Source organism: Taurulus bubalis (assembly GCF_910589615.1).
Source record: "Taurulus bubalis genome assembly, chromosome: 10".
NCBI classification, from domain to species: Eukaryota; Metazoa; Chordata; class Actinopteri; order Perciformes; family Cottidae; genus Taurulus; species Taurulus bubalis.
The window spans coordinates 24,188,498-24,205,238 of record NC_136598.1 but is presented as its reverse complement, the minus strand read 5'-3'; the positions used below and the strand labels follow the sequence as shown (position 1 = coordinate 24,205,238).

Here is a 16,741-nt window from a genome sequence, read left to right as displayed (position 1 = left end):
TCGGTGTTTAGCGCCCTGGGAGTGAGACCAGGCTGCAGGGGCAGAAGTCGCTGTTGCAAAAGTATATATGCACTTTTATGGTTTGGTGGTTCTGTGTTTTGTAAGGTTTGTCCTAAACCAGAAATCATAATGCTGTTCAGTATTTGAGGGGAAGCCATTCCTGCTTCAAACACCTGTGATATCAATCACAACACCAACCAGCAGATGCTCGTATTGTGGAAATGCATCCCAGAAGAATGGAGGCTTTAATAGCAGAATATTAATGCACTTAGTTTGGAAATGAGATGATGTTATTTTCCAAAATTTGTTTGGTATTTCATAGTATGTTTTTGGGGTGTCAGGTTCCATAACTAAACCCATCATAAATAATATAGATATATAGATAGATAGAAGGTGGGTGGGTAGGTAGGTAGGTAGGTAGGTAGGTAGATAGGTAGGTAGGTAGGTAGGTAGGTAGGTAGGTAGGTAGGTGGGTGGGTGGGTAGGTAGGTAGGTAGATGGGTGGGTGTGTAGGTAGGTAGGTGGGTGGGTGGATAGGTAGGTAGGTAGGTAGGTAGGTAGATAGGTAGGTAGGTGTGTAGGTAGGTAGGTGTGTAGGTAGGTAGGTGTGTAGGTAGGTAGGTGTGTAGGTAGGTAGGTGGGTGGGTGGGTAGGTAGGTAGGTAGATAGGTAGGTAGGTGTGTAAGTAGGTAGGTAGGTAGATAGGTAGGTAGGTAGGTGTGTAGGTAGGTAGGTAGGTAGGTAGGTAGGTAGATAGGTAGGTAGGTGTGTAAGTAGGTAGGTAGGTAGATAGGTAGGTAGGTAGGTGTGTAGGTAGGTAGGTAGATAGGTAGGTAGGTAGATGGGTGGGTGTGTAGGTAGGTAGATAGGTAGGTAGGTAGGTGGGTGGGTGGATAGGTAGGTAGGTAGGTAGGTAGATAGGTAGGTAGGTGTGTAGGTAGGTAGGTGTGTAGGTAGGTAGGTGTGTAGGTAGGTAGGTGGGTGGGTGGGTAGGTAGGTAGGTAGATAGGTAGGTAGGTGTGTAAGTAGGTAGGTAGGTAGATAGGTAGGTAGGTAGGTGTGTAGGTAGGTAGGTAGGTAGGTAGGTAGGTAGATAGGTAGGTAGGTGTGTAAGTAGGTAGGTAGGTAGATAGGTAGGTAGGTAGGTGTGTAGGTAGGTAGGTAGATAGGTAGGTAGGTAGATGGGTGGGTGTGTAGGTAGGTAGATAGGTAGGTAGGTAGGTGGGTGGGTGGATAGGTAGGTAGGTAGGTAGGTAGATAGGTAGGTAGGTGTGTAGGTAGGTAGGTGTGTAGGTAGGTAGGTGTGTAGGTAGGTAGGTGGGTGGGTGGGTAGGTAGGTAGGTAGATAGGTAGGTAGGTGTGTAAGTAGGTAGGTAGGTAGGTAGGTAGGTAGATAGGTAGGTAGGTGTGTAGGTAGGTAGGTAGGTAGGTGTGTAGGTAGGTCGGTAGGTAGATAGGTAGGTAGGTGTGTAGGTAGGTCGGTAGGTAGATAGGTAGGTAGGTGTGTAGGTAGGTAGGTAGGTAGGTAGGTAGGTGTGTAGGTGTGTAGGTAGGTAGGTAGGTGTGTAGGTAGGTAGGTAGATAGGTAGGTAGGTGTGTAGGTAGGTAGGTGTGTAGGTAGGTCGGTAGGTAGATAGGTAGGTAGGTGTGTAGGTAGGTAGGTAGGTGTGTAGGTAGGTAGGTAGGTGTGTAGGTAGGTAGGTAGATAGGTAGGTAGGTGTGTAGGTAGGTAGGTAGGTGGGTAGGTAGGTAGGTGTGTAGGTGTGTAGGTAGGTAGATAGGTAGGTAGGTGGGTAGGTAGGTAGGTAGGTGTGTTGGTGGGTAGGTAGGTAGATAGGTAGGTAGGTGGTTAGGTAGGTAGGTAGGTGGGTAGGTAGGTGTGTAGGTAGGTAGGTGGGTAGGTAGGTAGGTGGGTAGGTATGTGGGCAGGTGGGTAGGTTAGGTAGGTAGGTGGGTAGGTAGGTAGATGGGTGGGTAAAGGTTGGTAGGAGGTAGGTAGGTAAAGGTAGGTAGGTGGGTAGGTAGGTAGGTGGGTAGGTAGGTGAGTGGGTAGGTAGGTGGGTGGGTAAAGGTAGGTAGGAGGTAGATAGGTAAAGGTAGGTAGGTAGGTGTGTATGTGGTTAGGTGGGTATGTAGGTAAAGGTAGGTAGGTAGGTAGGAGGTAGATAGGTAAAGGTAGGTAGGTATTTTATTAATAAATAAAATATAAGAAATGCACAATGTATACCATTTATTTCATAGAATAAGAAAAATGCACAATATATACCAACAAATGATATCTAATTGACTTACTAAGTCTTACTAACTAAACTAAATAGTGCAAACATGTAGCCAAACAAGCACACAGTGTAATCACTTGTTTGTTTCTGCCATTGTGTCCTTGAGCAAGGCAGCAGATCCCCAAACTGCTCCGTGGAGCTGCAACACTGCAGCTCCGGTGAGACTGAAGGGTCTCTGCAATAAACAGTAATGCTCATCTTTATGAATATGGAAACCAAGGGTGATGTTAAAAAATAATGAATTTCTTTGCCCTTGATGAATAAAAGAAGAAACACATTCCAAGATCTCATCGTATTATTCGTGCAGCGAAATAGACGAGAAAATCAAGTCTCGAGTGTTCTCCAGCAGAGCCTTGTCGTATTATTCTAAAGTAATCCCCTTTAAATATTAAAAAGTTCTGTGTGTAGTAATTTGTGCTCCTCTAAGTTAAGACAACATTTTTCATGAGCTCCCGCTCGCTGTCACAGCGGCTGTTGAAATACGGCCCCCCGTCTCTCCGTGGTTCCTTTCTCTTTGTCTTTACTCCGGAGAGCCGACATGTTGGAGGGGATTGCATCTCATCAGCCTCTCTTCTCCCAGCATCTGTCTCTGAGAGACGCCGGGAAAGCTGCGGTGGTTTCCTTCTGCAAATGTCCTCTCTTGTTAATAAAAGCCGCAGCCTGAGCCCGATGTTGATACCTGAGAATAATGATGAAATCATTTTAAATGAACAGTTCAAAGGCGGCGGCGCGAACGTTGAACTGGGACGGCGGCGGAGAGGTTCAGCGTCTTTAGAGCAGCAGACCTTCAAATAAACAGTTGAACAAACAATCTCACCACGAGGTCTGTCTAGGAGCCGGTCTGGAGCCTGGCGTTTGCTTCCAGGGGCCAATTATTAGACAGTTGGCCCCTGGGCAAAGATACAGGGTACAGTCTTTTTGTCGTTGTTTTGTGTCTCTTTGCGGTCATGTTGTGCTGCTTTTTACTCGTTTTAGTCCGCTTTTTGTTTTGTCCCTTCTTGGCCTCTTTTTTGAAGCCTCATTGTGTCTCTTTGTGGGGATTTTGAGTCTTTTTGTAGTTGTGTTTTATCTCTTTGTAGTTGTGTTTTGTCTCTTTGTAGTTGTGTTTGATCTCTTTGTAGTTGTGTTTTGTCTCTTTTAGTTGTGTTTTGTTTCTTTGTGGTTGTGTTTTATCTCTTTGTAGTTGTGTTTTATCTATTTGTAGTTGTGTTTGATCTCTTTGTAGTTGTGTTTTGTCTCTTTGTAGTTGTGTTTTGTCTCTTTGTGGTTGTGTTTTATCTCTTTGTAGTTGTGTTTTATCTATTTGTAGTTGTGTTTGATCTCTTTGTAGTTGTGTTTGATCTCTTTGTAGTTGTGTTTTGTCTCTTTGTAGTTGTGTTTTATCTCTTTGTAGTTGTGTTTTGTCTCTTTGTAGTTGTGTTTTATCTATTTGTAGTTGTGTTTGATCTCTTTGTAATTGTGTTTTGTCTCTTTGTGGTTGTGTTTTGTCTCTCTGTAGTTGTGTTTTGTCTCTTTGTAGTTGTGTTTGATCTCTTTGTAGTTGTGTTTTGTCTCTTTGTAGTTGTGTTTTGTCTCTTTTAGTTGTGTTTTGTCTCTTTGTGGTTGTGTTTTATCTCTTTGTAGTTGTGTTTTGTCTCTTTGTAGTTGTGTTTTGTCTCTTTTAGTTGTGTTTTGTCTCTTTGTGGTTGTGTTTTATCTCTTTGTAGTTGTGTTTTATCTATTTGTAGTTGTGTTTGATCTCTTTGTAGTTGTGTTTGATCTCTTTGTAGTTGTGTTTTGTCTCTTTGTAGTTGTGTTTTATCTCTTTGTAGTTGTGTTTTGTCTCTTTGTAGTTGTGTTTTATCTATTTGTAGTTGTGTTTGATCTCTTTGTAGTTGTGTTTTGTCTCTTTGTGGTTGTGTTTTGTCTCTCTGTAGTTGTGTTTTGTCTCTCTGCAGTTGTGTTTTGTCTCTCTGTAGTTGTGTTTTATCTCTTTGTAGTTGTGTTTGATCTCTTTGTAGTTGTGTTTTGTCTCTCTGCAGTTGTGTTTTGTCTCTTTGTAGTTGTGTTTTGTCTCTCTGTAGTTGTGTTTTGTCTCTCTGTAGTTGTGTTTTGTCTCTCTGCAGTTGTGTTTTATCTCTTTATAGTTGTGTTTTGTCTCTTTGTAGTTGTGTTTTGTCTCTTTGTGGTTGTGTTTTGTCTCTTTGTAGTTGTGTTTTGTCTCTTTTAGTTGTGTTTTGTCTCTTTTAGTTGTGTTTTGTCTCTTTGTGGTTGTGCTTTGTATCTTTGTAGTTGTGTTTTGTCTCTTTGTAGTTGTGCTTTGTATCTTTGTAGTTGTGTTTTGTATCTTTGTAGTTGTGCTTTGTCTCTTTGTGGTTGTGCTTTGTATCTTTGTAGTTGTGTTTTGTCTCTTTGTGGTTGTGCTTTGTATCTTTGTGGTTGTGTTTTGTCTCTTTTAGTTGTGTTTCGTCTCTTTGTGGTTGTGTTTCGTCTCTTTGTGGTTGTGTTTTGTCTCTTTGTGGTTGTCTTACCCCTTGTCATAGTCATTGTGAGTCTCTTTGCGTCTCTTTGTGGTCATTTCGAGTCTCTTAGAGGTTCATCTTGTTGGTCGGCGCTGGGGGCCCTGTGACGCTGACAGCTTCAGGGCCGGGGCCCGGCCGGCCTGTGCAGTGATCCGGCCAATGTTCCATCTGTCAACTTTGGTTTCTTTACTGTCCCTTGACCTTAACTGTGTGGTTAATATTGTAACCCTGACAACAAAGGTCCGCGCGCCTTAACAAAGCTGTACATGTATCACAAATCATTCCTTCATAAAAAGAAAATAGTAGACAGTAGCATAAATGATAGATAACAGTTATATCATATTAGATGTCTCTTACATTATTCAATATTTATTCAACACATGTGCACTCTGCGCTGCTGCACAAGCACATTATATTATATTGTATTGTATTGTTTATATACTTGCATACTTAAGCACATAAGAGCTCAATGTTTACCTTATCTCTTGCTCAGCTTGGGTGCCTTTGTTTTTAGCTGTTTTTTCTATTTATATGTATGTTCAATGATTCATATTCCTAGTATGTCCACTCATACCTATCCAATAAAGCTGATTCTAATATCATATTAAATATCAATAAACACAATTTAAATGTGATAACTAATATTGAATGACACAATGTTAAAGTTTGTAAATTAAACTGTTTTAGAGCTGCTTGTCGATAATTAAATATCTGAGACAACCTGCAGATGTGTCGAGCTGGCCCACGGTATTAAAGACCTATTTGTCCGCAGTGTGACGTTAAAATGCACCATAATAGAGGGGAACATTTCCACAGAGTAGTTTGTGATGCAGCAGAAACGAGCCTCTCTTCCGAGGGGGGTTCCCCGGCCACGAGATCGGTGTGGGGCCCCGCCACTCTCAGAGACAGATGTTAGGGCCGGCCTCGGCTATCCACTCTCACCATAATGAGAACTCCAGGGGCCAAGGCCAAGGTCCACACACACACACACACACACACACACACACACACACACACACACACATATGCATGAACACATACCACCATACCTGCCACATGCACACATCATAAAATAATAAATAAAAAAAGACCCATAACCCCAACACAACATGAGAAGCAAAAAGTAAGAGGAGTGGCTAGTGAGCCGGGGGTGAATTGATGATTTAATAATGATGTGCTGGTTGAAAAAAAAGTGACCTACACACACACACACACACACACACACACACACACACACACACACACACACACACACAGGCGTGTTCTGTGTTCAAGATAAGGTAAGTGACAAGATATTCAAATAGAGGTCAGGGAGAGTGGAGACAGAAAGTGCTTGAGAGAGGGAGTGTGTGTTTGTGTGTGTGTGTGTGTGTGTGTGTGTGTGTGTGTGTGTGTCACCTGCCAACCATTTTTGAGTGTTAAATGAACGAACACGCACCTTAATTATTCACCACCCTATTATTAGCTTCTAGCCCGCAATGCCCGAACAAGTTGGAGTGAGCATGCATGTGAGGGAAGGGGAATAAATCATGATTCAAATCTGTGTTTTCTGCATACTCGCACAACTAAAAGAAATAAATGCATTAGGGGTATATATGTAGCATGTGTGTGTGCGTGTGTGTGTGTGTGCAGGATGGTTATGTATTTCACGGTGAACGTTACTGCTGGACTAGCGCAGTCTCTGCAGGGTGTGTTTGGTCTGAGTAAGCTGCTCCGAAAGCAGAAATCAGATAAAAGAAATGTTTTTTAAATGTCCTTAACCCATTGCCTTTCCAAAGAGGAGAATCTCCATGGGGTCCTGTAGCAAGGAGGCACACACTGAAAGAGGAAGAGGAGAGGAAGACCCTCAGGGGAATGGGAGGAGAACAGTGTGATAAGACCTGGCTAAGCCTCGCCGTCGGTAATTACGTCCACCGTAATGCTACGGCGGGGAATCCCGGCGGGAGCATGGAAAAAGATGAGGATGAAAGATTGAAAAAAAAACACACAGAAAGAGAGGAGCGATTGAATTTGTGATATTAAAGGCGCCGAGATTAGACAAAGGCAAGACAAGGAAAAGACGTAGAAAATAGTGAGATAGAACAGAGGATGAACAAGGGGGTGAGGAGGAGAGGGTGCAAAGCGGCGGGAGGAGCAGGTACACGATGACCCAGATCCTGGTAACACAGAGGAGGGGGTGGGGGGGGTGCTGTCTGCTGCAGGACCAGGATGAAGAGGATGAAGAGATACAGGACACAGAGAGGAGCTAAAGCAGCAGCTGCCGCGGGACAGCTGGCCCCAATCACTACAAACATGTGGGGACATGCAGGTTTGAAAAGCAATCAAATTGTGACTTTTTATTTTGGTAACTACTGGAGCTTGCATCAGAACAAACAGGTGCTCTCTCTCTCTCTCTCTCTCTCTCTCTCTCTCTCTCTCTCTCTGTTTCTCTCTCTCTCTCTCTTCCTGGGGAGGGAGATCGGAGCACCTTGGTGATTTCTCCCAAAACACACGGGAACATCAAATGAGGCCTTGAGCGTCCCTTTAAAAAAATGAAACAACCCAGCAGAGAGTTCACGTCTCTCAGGATTTTTACCTAGACGCAGGTACACACACACACATGCACACACATGCACACACACACACAGTGTTTGAGAATGCAATTACAGAGCCTGTGCAACAGCCACAGGGAACCGGAGTGCACCTTTACGGGGAGGAGAGGAGGAGCTGTTTGTGCGACTGTGTGTGTGTGTGTGTGTGTGTGTGTGTGTGTGTGTGTGTGTGGCAGTGGCCCAGTTACAGCGGGAGTATAAAAATGCTGCATCCGTGACGGGCCTTTCTCCACAAAGCTGGTCCCACCTGTTCATTTCCAACGCTCCAAAGAAGCAAAGCGTTGCTACCAAAGTCTCGGAGTGAAGGACACTGTATTACCTTGATATACTAATTCAAGTTTTGAGCCATTGTCTTTCAGAAGTCAAAAACACACGCGTCCCCCTCGAACAAAGCATAAAACCCCACAAAGCAGCAGGATTCACGGTCGGTGTGCAGAGACTTCTATAGCAGGTGGAAAATATGGCCGAGCAGCCGGCAGGTGGGAATCGTTGGCCGCGAGTCAACACACTTCAGACTGCTGGAGCAGTTTTTATTTTCAGAGGCGTCGTGGTTCTTGGCGCAGTGGCCCCTCGATGAGAACCTGGCATCAGTATTTATATATTCTCAATTAGTTCTTCGAGTTTAAAGCTCCCGAAAGCATAAAGATGTGGAGTTATTTTGTGTAACTTATAGCAGACTTGTGTTTACGTGCAGTGTACTGTTGAGGCATTTCCTTCCTCCGAGTAGCGTAGAAGGTGACGGGTGTCAAGTCACCCACATCCTTGTCTAAATCACAGACTTACTCCCAAAAACACCTAAAGCAGTGGTTGAAAAGATATGTTTTTTTCCCGAAATTATTTAATATTTATAACTAAATAAGCAGCAATTAAAGTAATTGCATAAAACATATCATTATAGTTATTTATTAAGAGTTTAAATCTGTTGTTGAACTGAAAAAAGAAGAAGCTTTTTATCTGTTTTTACTTATTTATTTGTTACTACTTGTTTTATTGTGTTTTTTACTCCATCTTTTAATGTGTTTTTACTGTGTTGTTAAACTGTACAGCACTTTGTGACCTCTTTTGTCTGGGATATGTGCTTTTTAAATACAATTATTATTATATTATTCCACACTTCTTGGAAAAACCTGGTGCCTTCATCCCCCACAATGCAACTCACCTGCTGACAGTATGAGTCAGCTAGTAGCGGCTAATGTAGCCTCAAGCCTCTCAATCAGAGAGGAGCAGCGGACTAGAGAGGTCGAGCAAACTCACTTCTTTCAAACTCAACACTTTAAAACATGTAACTCCCACTCTGACTCGATTTGCCGAAGCTACAAAAGTCTCATCCACTCTAAATCAGTGAGAAAATGACAGGAAAAAAAACGAATACATAAATCTCATAACCACAATTGCCCATCATTCATTTTTTGGGCCCTTTAAATGAATGACAATATCCCAAAATACAGCGTAACATCAAACTGCGTGAGCACTAACTATTTAAACACTGCCACTTAAATCATCATCATCGAAACGCCGCACATCTCCCCGGCCGCTCTCGCCCGTCCGCCTGTCACTCGTCAATCACCGCTCAGCCTTATCACCGCGGCGACAGCCCGTCGGCTCCCTGGTGTGTTTCTCACACATCTCCGCCCCTCCAATATTACGCAAATGCCCGCTCACACCAAGCTGAGCGGAGGGACAAAAGCGCGTCCAGTAAGTCTGCCTTCAGCACCACGGAGAGCTCCAATTTGCTGCTGGCTTTTGGAGAGAGTCATTATTAGCTCGTTTCAGGACCAAGAACAGCACCTGGCCTTTCCCTTCCTGTCTGTTGCCTCGCAATTTTGCAGTCAGCGTGCAGTATTTCTACAGCAGAGAAGAAGAAAAATACAGCAGCAGTGACGCAGCTCTCACAAAAGCCTTTATATTAATCTCGGATGCATCAAGGTGCATTAAATAGGCGTGATGATTGCAGTGTGTTAAGCCGGATAAATGTTTGACACCTTTTTGTTTCGGGAACACCTCGTGACTCACATCTCGGCAAACAGGGAAGGACAGTGGCGGTTTGATAATGGCGGAGATAACGTCGGTAAACAGACATAAGCCGGGCAGACCTTGTCTCCAATCACTACCTATTATAACCGGCGCAGACGAGGGACAGACTTTGCAGCATCTGCTGGCAGGCTGGACTAACGCCAGCGGCGCCGACGGTTGTACTGTAACTCACGACAACCGGCACTAAATAACTGGCCTTTTATCAGGGCCGACGTATCCGCCGACCTCCTGCTGATGGAGTTTCCGTTGCCAAAAAAAGACCGTGTGTGTGTGTGTGTGTGTGTTCAGGAATGTTTGGGTGTATAGATATAAGCTCTGCCAGCTCCTGTTCAGCCTCTAAGTGGCTAGCATATGGGATGACAACTGTTGCCTTCATGGGGAAATGGACGGATTAATTGAAATTGAGCACAGATAGGAGAACAGACACGCGAGTGATGAGCACTTAACACAATCATTAAGGCTAAATCACACGGGGGGCGGAGAGTGCGGCGAGTGTGCGTGTGCACGCTTGTTGGTTTGTGTAGAGCTTTGAGGAGGATGCTGGACTAATGGCGAAAATAAAAATGTACATTTGATTAATTTGTGTGCGCAGGCATTATTTATCGGTGGGTAATCGCACAGCCGGGCAAATCATTAGCAAATACGCTGCTCTAATGGGATTGCGTTTGTGTGTGTATATGTGTGTGTGGGTGGACTGACAATAAAAAGGGTGTGGTGCTGAAATCTCATGTCGCTTAGCTCGGCATAAAGAGTGGAAACAAGGAGAAAACCGCCTATGAGTAACACAATCAGACTAACAGCACCTGTAAAGCTCACAAATTAACACTTTATATCTAAAACGGACAAAGTGTAAAAACGGTAATTTGCCGTTTTATGAGGGATTGTTTCATTGCCGAGCAAAAAATAGTCCCAATGGAGAGCAAAAAGGTCAAAGTATTCCTTTAGATTCATGTCTTTTATGCAGGCCAGTGTTTTGTCAGAGGCACAGTCGGAGTACTTTCAGGTAGACACACTGTGTGCCACAACATGTTTTATATTGCAGTCATAACTAATATTTGTCAGGGCCAACTTGATATGAATGTTAGACTCCAGCCCTCTCAGACTCAGGAGCAGAAAGCATAGTTTAAATGTTTGAAATACAAAACATTTACAGGGAGAGTCACACAAAGTGACCGTGAACACCGGCAGCAGAAGAGATGTGTACGAGTTGACCGCTCACCGTCTGCATGGCCATTATAAAAGGTCTGCACTCCACTCAGAGTGCTTCCACTTGTCAACTGTGGACACTCATGAGTCATGCAGACAAAGACCTGCAACTGTCTCTCTGACCCTTTCTCCTCTCTCTCGTCATCCGATTCTCTCCATCTCCTCCATCAGATCATTCCCTCCGAGGTCAGCCAGACCCCCAGCTGAGAGATGGACGGGGTCAGACGTGCACTATCCGTCTGCGTAACCCTTTTGCTACTCATCAGCGCTTCTTGTGTGTCACCACCGCACTGAAAAATAGAGGAGAGTCCGCCGGTGAGATTGGACTGGAGGGAGGTGATTGGTGGGAAACATGGAAGCAAATGGATGAGAGGAGGTCTGGAGTGGTGGTCCGTCCAACGGGCGTATGAGTGACGTCTCTGCCATGAGAGCACATCGCTGAAGGAGCATAGCGAGGGTCTGGCAAGACACTTTAAAACGCCTGAAAAACTTGATTACCCTGAAGAAGTGGGGGCCACGTGCAGCACTGCAGTGACAACACACACACACACACACACACACACGTACTCAGGCGTAAGTTAGACCCGTTGTTCCCACGGACTGGGTCAGGACGATAGTTTCAAGTCTTCTTCAATACAGCAAATGATGGCCCCACTGAGAGTAAAATAGACCGTAAAGCAGGGGATGCTTTAGGGCGGGTCTACCGTGTGATTGACAGGTCGCTGCCGTGTCTGTGTTTTTGTCTTGACAACTTTTACCCTCTCACAGTGTGTTTTCACCTCATGAAAGTCCTAAACAATTCTTAGTGTTAGGTTGTACTTAGCTCCACCCTTCTGGTTGCAAAAAAAAACAAGATGGCTACGGGCAAAATGCCGAACTCGAGGCTTCAAAAGGGAAGTCCACAAACCAGCGGTCGTTGTCTGCTTCTTATTTTAAGTCTACATTTCTACCATGACAAGCTTGAAATCCAGAAAAATAGCCAGAAAAAGAAGAAAACCTGAAATCGGTTAGTACGCTCAGATTCAACCAGTCAGATTTAAGGGGCGGGACTTAGCGTCGGGTCAATCGGGACACCGACTGCCTTCATGTACAAGCTCAGTTTCGGGACCTCACTAATGCTCTTGTGTCTGAATAGAAGCAAATCTCTGCAGCCAGGTTGCAAAATCTGATCAAAAAACTGATCAAAATCTGAGTGTAACGCATAAACAACGTGCACCCTGAACCGTTAGCTTATGGTGGCTAATTTTAGCTCGTCTTTTTTGTTTTTTTAAGATTTTCCCGACTTGAACTTTTGTAATAATTCAGGCCTTAACTTTTTTCAAGTAGCTTCAATACATTGATGAGAAAGAGTAGTCTAAACATTTCTTTTCTCACTTTTTAAATTGGCAGAGATATGAAGTCCTGGGAGTTCTTCGTAAAATATATTGCTAAATTGATATTTGATCTGCAGTTCCTTGACAACTTTGCCAACTCCATCTGCCGATGAAGACCATGAAATATGATTGAAAAAAACAAGATCTGAGCCGTTGTATCGGTTACGTAAGTTCCTTTCCTTCCTCGTTTATTTCCTCGCTCTCTAGACGCACCTCACCAAGACAACTGGAGATTCGAAATTAATTCTGCGAAAACCCACTCTGGTCAAATCCTCTCTCTCCCTTTCCTCAAATCAATGAGCCTCGGCCGTCTGCATATCTGCTGCCAAGTTCGGTCAGCCGTGAACACTCAAAGACACGCAAAAAAACGGGAAAAAAAGGAAAGAAAGAAAGAATAAAAGCACGAAGTCGACCAGACAACGTACTCCGCTACTGAACTACACGATCACACACACACTGTGACTTCCCTTTACTCCCTCCTTCTAGCACCTAAAAAGAAGAGACAAAAAACACAGGAAGTAGGAGCCAAAAGAGTGAGATGTGGAGTGAAGACCGAGCTATACGCTAAAGATCTGACAGCTTTCAGGGAGAAGAACTTCCTTTCAGTCCTTAAAGCGTTTGTGATCTCGTATCGGGAATCACGGGGAGGCCTCCTCCTCTTCCTCCTCCTCCTCTTCCTCCTCCTCCTCCGCCTGAAGATGACGGATAAGTGCGTCCACCATGAATCCCTCTTTATTGTCTGCCATGGCTGCTCTGCTGCGCTGGGATCAGTGGCCAGGCACCCCGATGTTGCATCACACCACTAAGCCCCTCCCCCCTTCTTCGTTGGAGGATTTATAGAGTGCTCCCATAATGCACTTCCTCTCCCCAAAGGGGGGGGGGGGCAGGGGGGGGGACATAAATCTTTTTATAGATGCTCTTAGGACCTTTTTGGCACAAACATATAGGGCTGCCACCTTTACGTCAACTAGTTGAAAAATCTGTAATTTCATGCTGAATAACTTATAAACTAATAAGTAATAAATAAAAGTGTTACTCGACGGAGGAGCGCATGCAGAAGCCCCATATAGAAAACCATAAATTCTAAGACTCGCGTCAATTAACCCTGCAACTTCCCGAGCAGCCCCGAAGCGCCAAAAAGGTTGAATATTACATTCAAATGCATGTTTACAGGCTGCAAAGAAGAAGAAAGAAGAAAGGAAAAAAAAACATGTACAGTTGTGTTTATCTGGACATAATAAAGCCGCAAAGAGGTTCCGCCATACAAAGAGTCACACACTGGGTAGCTGAATTAAAATGCACTGTGCTGGTAATGAGCTATCTAAATTCAGAGTTCATATTGCTTGGAATTACACAAAAGCGGTGGCTCCGGGCACCCACTGGGAAAAAAAAAAAAGAAGAAGAAAACTCTATATAGCTCTTTCTGCTTCGCTACCAGAAGATTCTCGAGCGGCGACACGGTCGGTCCCGAGGAAATCGTTTGAGCCGGAGCTCGCTTCCATGAATGTAAGAATTCCTTTCTGTAAACGACATCACCTCCTCGCCCACTTTTGCGTGCTTTGCGGGCTGTCGACACGTTGGCTGCACTCTATACCGCTCCCACGCGCAGAGAACAGGGTTGTTGGCGCTTCAAGCTCCGATTACTGACAACTCTGAAACACATGTTAAAGTCGACACACACACATTTAGACACACACACACGCGCGCGCGCTTGCGCTAAGTCTGGATGACTCGAGGGCGACGGTGATTAAAAGAAGCCGCACGACCGCGTTTTTCCTCGAGTGAAACGGCGGCTAAACAGAAAATGACAGGAGTTGCGGGCGCTTTAAAGTTATCTGGGAAAGGCGGGTCCTTCGCCACGCTTGACAGGAACGCCGCCGTATCAGCTGGCGTTTTTAAAAAAAACGGAGAAACCGATCCGGGGGGTCGGGAAATGTAAGGGGAAGACAATTCCGGTTTGTTGCTTTTTAGATGAGCTCTGCTTCCTGCCAGCTGTGACGGGAAATGGCCAGGGCGGGAAAGGGTCAGCGTGGCAACAGATCCCGGAGACAGCGAGCTCTTATTTTTCTCCTGGATTTAACTGCTCTGCACAGCGGCCCGAGGGAATCAATTAGAACCACGCTGTGCTTGGTTTTCCCCTCCCCTTCCCCCCGTTGACTTGGCAGTAATTTGTTTACTTCGCAGCCGAGCTCTGGCTACGAAAGCAAAGAAACACTCAAAAACAATGCAACTTTTCCTGCTGTGTCCTGCAGAATTATTACATATAAGAACGTATTAGGGTTAACACGCAATATCCCCTCATGCAGATCCTCCAACCACAAGCAGGAGTCTAATTTAAATGAAATGCGTGTGAGGAAGCTTGACCTCTGGGCCGAGGTCACGGCCTGTAACAGCTCTATTAGCATATGTTGTCCTTCCACCCACACACACACAGCAAAGACCAGCTTTCCCATGTCGAAGGACGACAGCTTTCCGCACCCGGCTGCCAGACCAAACTGACAAGGTGTCACCTTGTTACTTGGCTGCGTAAAAACAAAAACAAAAAAAACAGCCTCCGTCTACAGGGAGTTGATTAGCACGGACCTGTTGCCGCGTCTACCGACGGCACATGGCGAGCTCACTGGAGAATTGAGCCGTCCCGCCGCAGTGGGGAGACTGGTGGTTCCTAAAAATAGCTTCGGCGGCGGAGCAGGAAACCGCACATTTATGGCATCTTTGTGTCATTATTATCTCTCGGAGGGGCTTTGGGGATTGTTTACCGTGTTGTTGTGGCATTTTAACGAGCCAATTGCAGCCGTGAATGAAATTAGCATGTTGATGCATCCCCTGCAAAATGCTCTATGTGCATAGCATGTATACAATGCATATATGGATGGGTCCATCGTCTGGGTGAATGTGCAGCAGCTGCAAAAAAAAGTGCGGATCTGATGATGTCCTCGTGTTCCTGCAAGATAAGTCTGCTGCCATGTTGCCGGCATTCACAGGCGTGTAGCATCACTCACAGATTGACGTGCATGTATGTATGTATTTATGTATTTATTTAGCGTTGGGGTGGATTTACTCATGCTTGTGTTCTTCCCTGTCCACAAGAGAGTGGGCGTTCTCACCACAACAAGATCATCTCCGGCCACACGTGCACTCGTAGAAACATCACAGTTTAAATGATATATCCGCCAATTTACAATCTCAAATGTGCCTAAAAAATGGGCTTTGGAAGATTCCAAATGCTGCTTCTTCGCAGGTGTCCACGGAAAACAACTTGAGAGATGATCCAAGTCACAAACGGGAAAGACCCACAGCATCCTGACGTCTCACAGTGGAACACAATGTGTCTTCAACATCCAGCAAATATGAGTACGCTCGCAACAAAAAGGAGAAGAAGGGCAACACAACAAGACTGCAAGTCACTGAAATGCCACAGCGATGCCACATGGGATTGACCCAATGAATTGTGCCGGTAGAGCTCAGTGTGGAACGCCTCCCTAAATCTTCTGCACAGGGAGGCAGTGGGAGATGGAACAAATACCCTCAAGTGCTATTTGGGGGCCGTGCAGTGATACAGAGATTATTAAGTGTCTCCACAAGTCTAAAGAGCAACACTGCAGGAGAGCAACACACACACACACACACACACACACACACACACACACACACACACACACACACACACACACACACACACACACACACATACACAGGCAAAGCAGTTCTCGGAGTCAGATGGACGTGTCTCTGCATCCAGCAAAGCGCAGCCACGTTCACCTCTCGTAATAAAGCTGTATGGCGCCCGCGCGCGCGCACGGATGCGCATCCGCGCGCGGCGCGAGCGGGGTGCCCTTCACCTACCGTACCTTTGGTGTGCGCGGCGCTCATCCCCAGAGCCACTACGGCCAGCACGCCGGCTATCCTCAGCATCTTCTCGGTTGGAGATGCAGCGATACGCGTCCACTTCTCTCCTGTTTCTTTCCTTGTCTCCTCTCTCTCTCTCTCTCTCTCTCTCTCTCTCTCGCTCTCTGTCTCTCTATCCGTCTTCCGTCTCCCTGTCCGCCCTCTCCCTCTTAGTCAGCGTGTGGAAACAGTTCACCGATATGTAGGACAAGCCAGGCAGCGTGGAGGTAGAAGAAGAAGAAGAAGAAGAAGAAGAAGAAGTGGAAGAGGAGGATGAGGAGGAGGAAGGACACCGGGTGCCAGCAACGCGCCTTCGCCGCACCGTAACGCGCGCGTCGCCCCGCAGGTTGTGTGGACGGGAAAGGAGGCAGCGACTGGAGCGGGTTTGGCTCTGAGACCGGGACTGGAGAGCAGGAGCGCACCCCGGGACCAGACCGAGCCACGTCACGCGGGGAGGGGAGAGAGAGAGAGAGAGAGAGAGAGAGAGAGAGAGATGGATTCATCTCTCTCTCTCATCCTCCGCCCTCCCCTCTCTCCTCCTCCTCCTCCTCCCTCCTCTCTCTCTAGAGCATCCCAGCCCACTCCAGCTCTCTGCATGCACGAGGAGGGATCCGTGATGAGACCCGTGGAGAGGTCCACGAACACAACGCTGCTGTCACGCGCTTGTAATGGAGTCCATCCAACTAGTTTAGCATCGACACTCGTGTTAAAATGCCACAAATCAAAGAACACTTGGAGTCAGAACTCACATGATTGCAGACACATTGTGAGATTTGAATGCTGCAGTGTTATTTGTTAACTTGCCTGAAGATGCAGCTTATCTTCCTGAAATAGTATCATCATCATCATCATCATCATCATCATCACCA

At 45.6% G+C, this 16,741-nt stretch overlaps 1 protein-coding gene across 1 annotated transcript in view; it reads right to left on the bottom strand.

The window, feature by feature from the left end:
* Positions 1 to 15,899, bottom strand: part of LOC306742420 (calsyntenin-2-like) — a gene marked incomplete at both ends in the record, with an annotated part of 222,001 nt that extends 206,102 nt beyond the window's left edge. Inside the window, one exon of the mRNA XM_079224800.1 lies at positions 15,836 to 15,899. Coding sequence (XP_079080926.1) covers positions 15,836 to 15,899 — 64 coding nt within the window. The remainder of the gene's footprint in view (positions 1 to 15,835) is intronic.
* Positions 15,900 to 16,741: the final 842 nt, after the last annotated feature.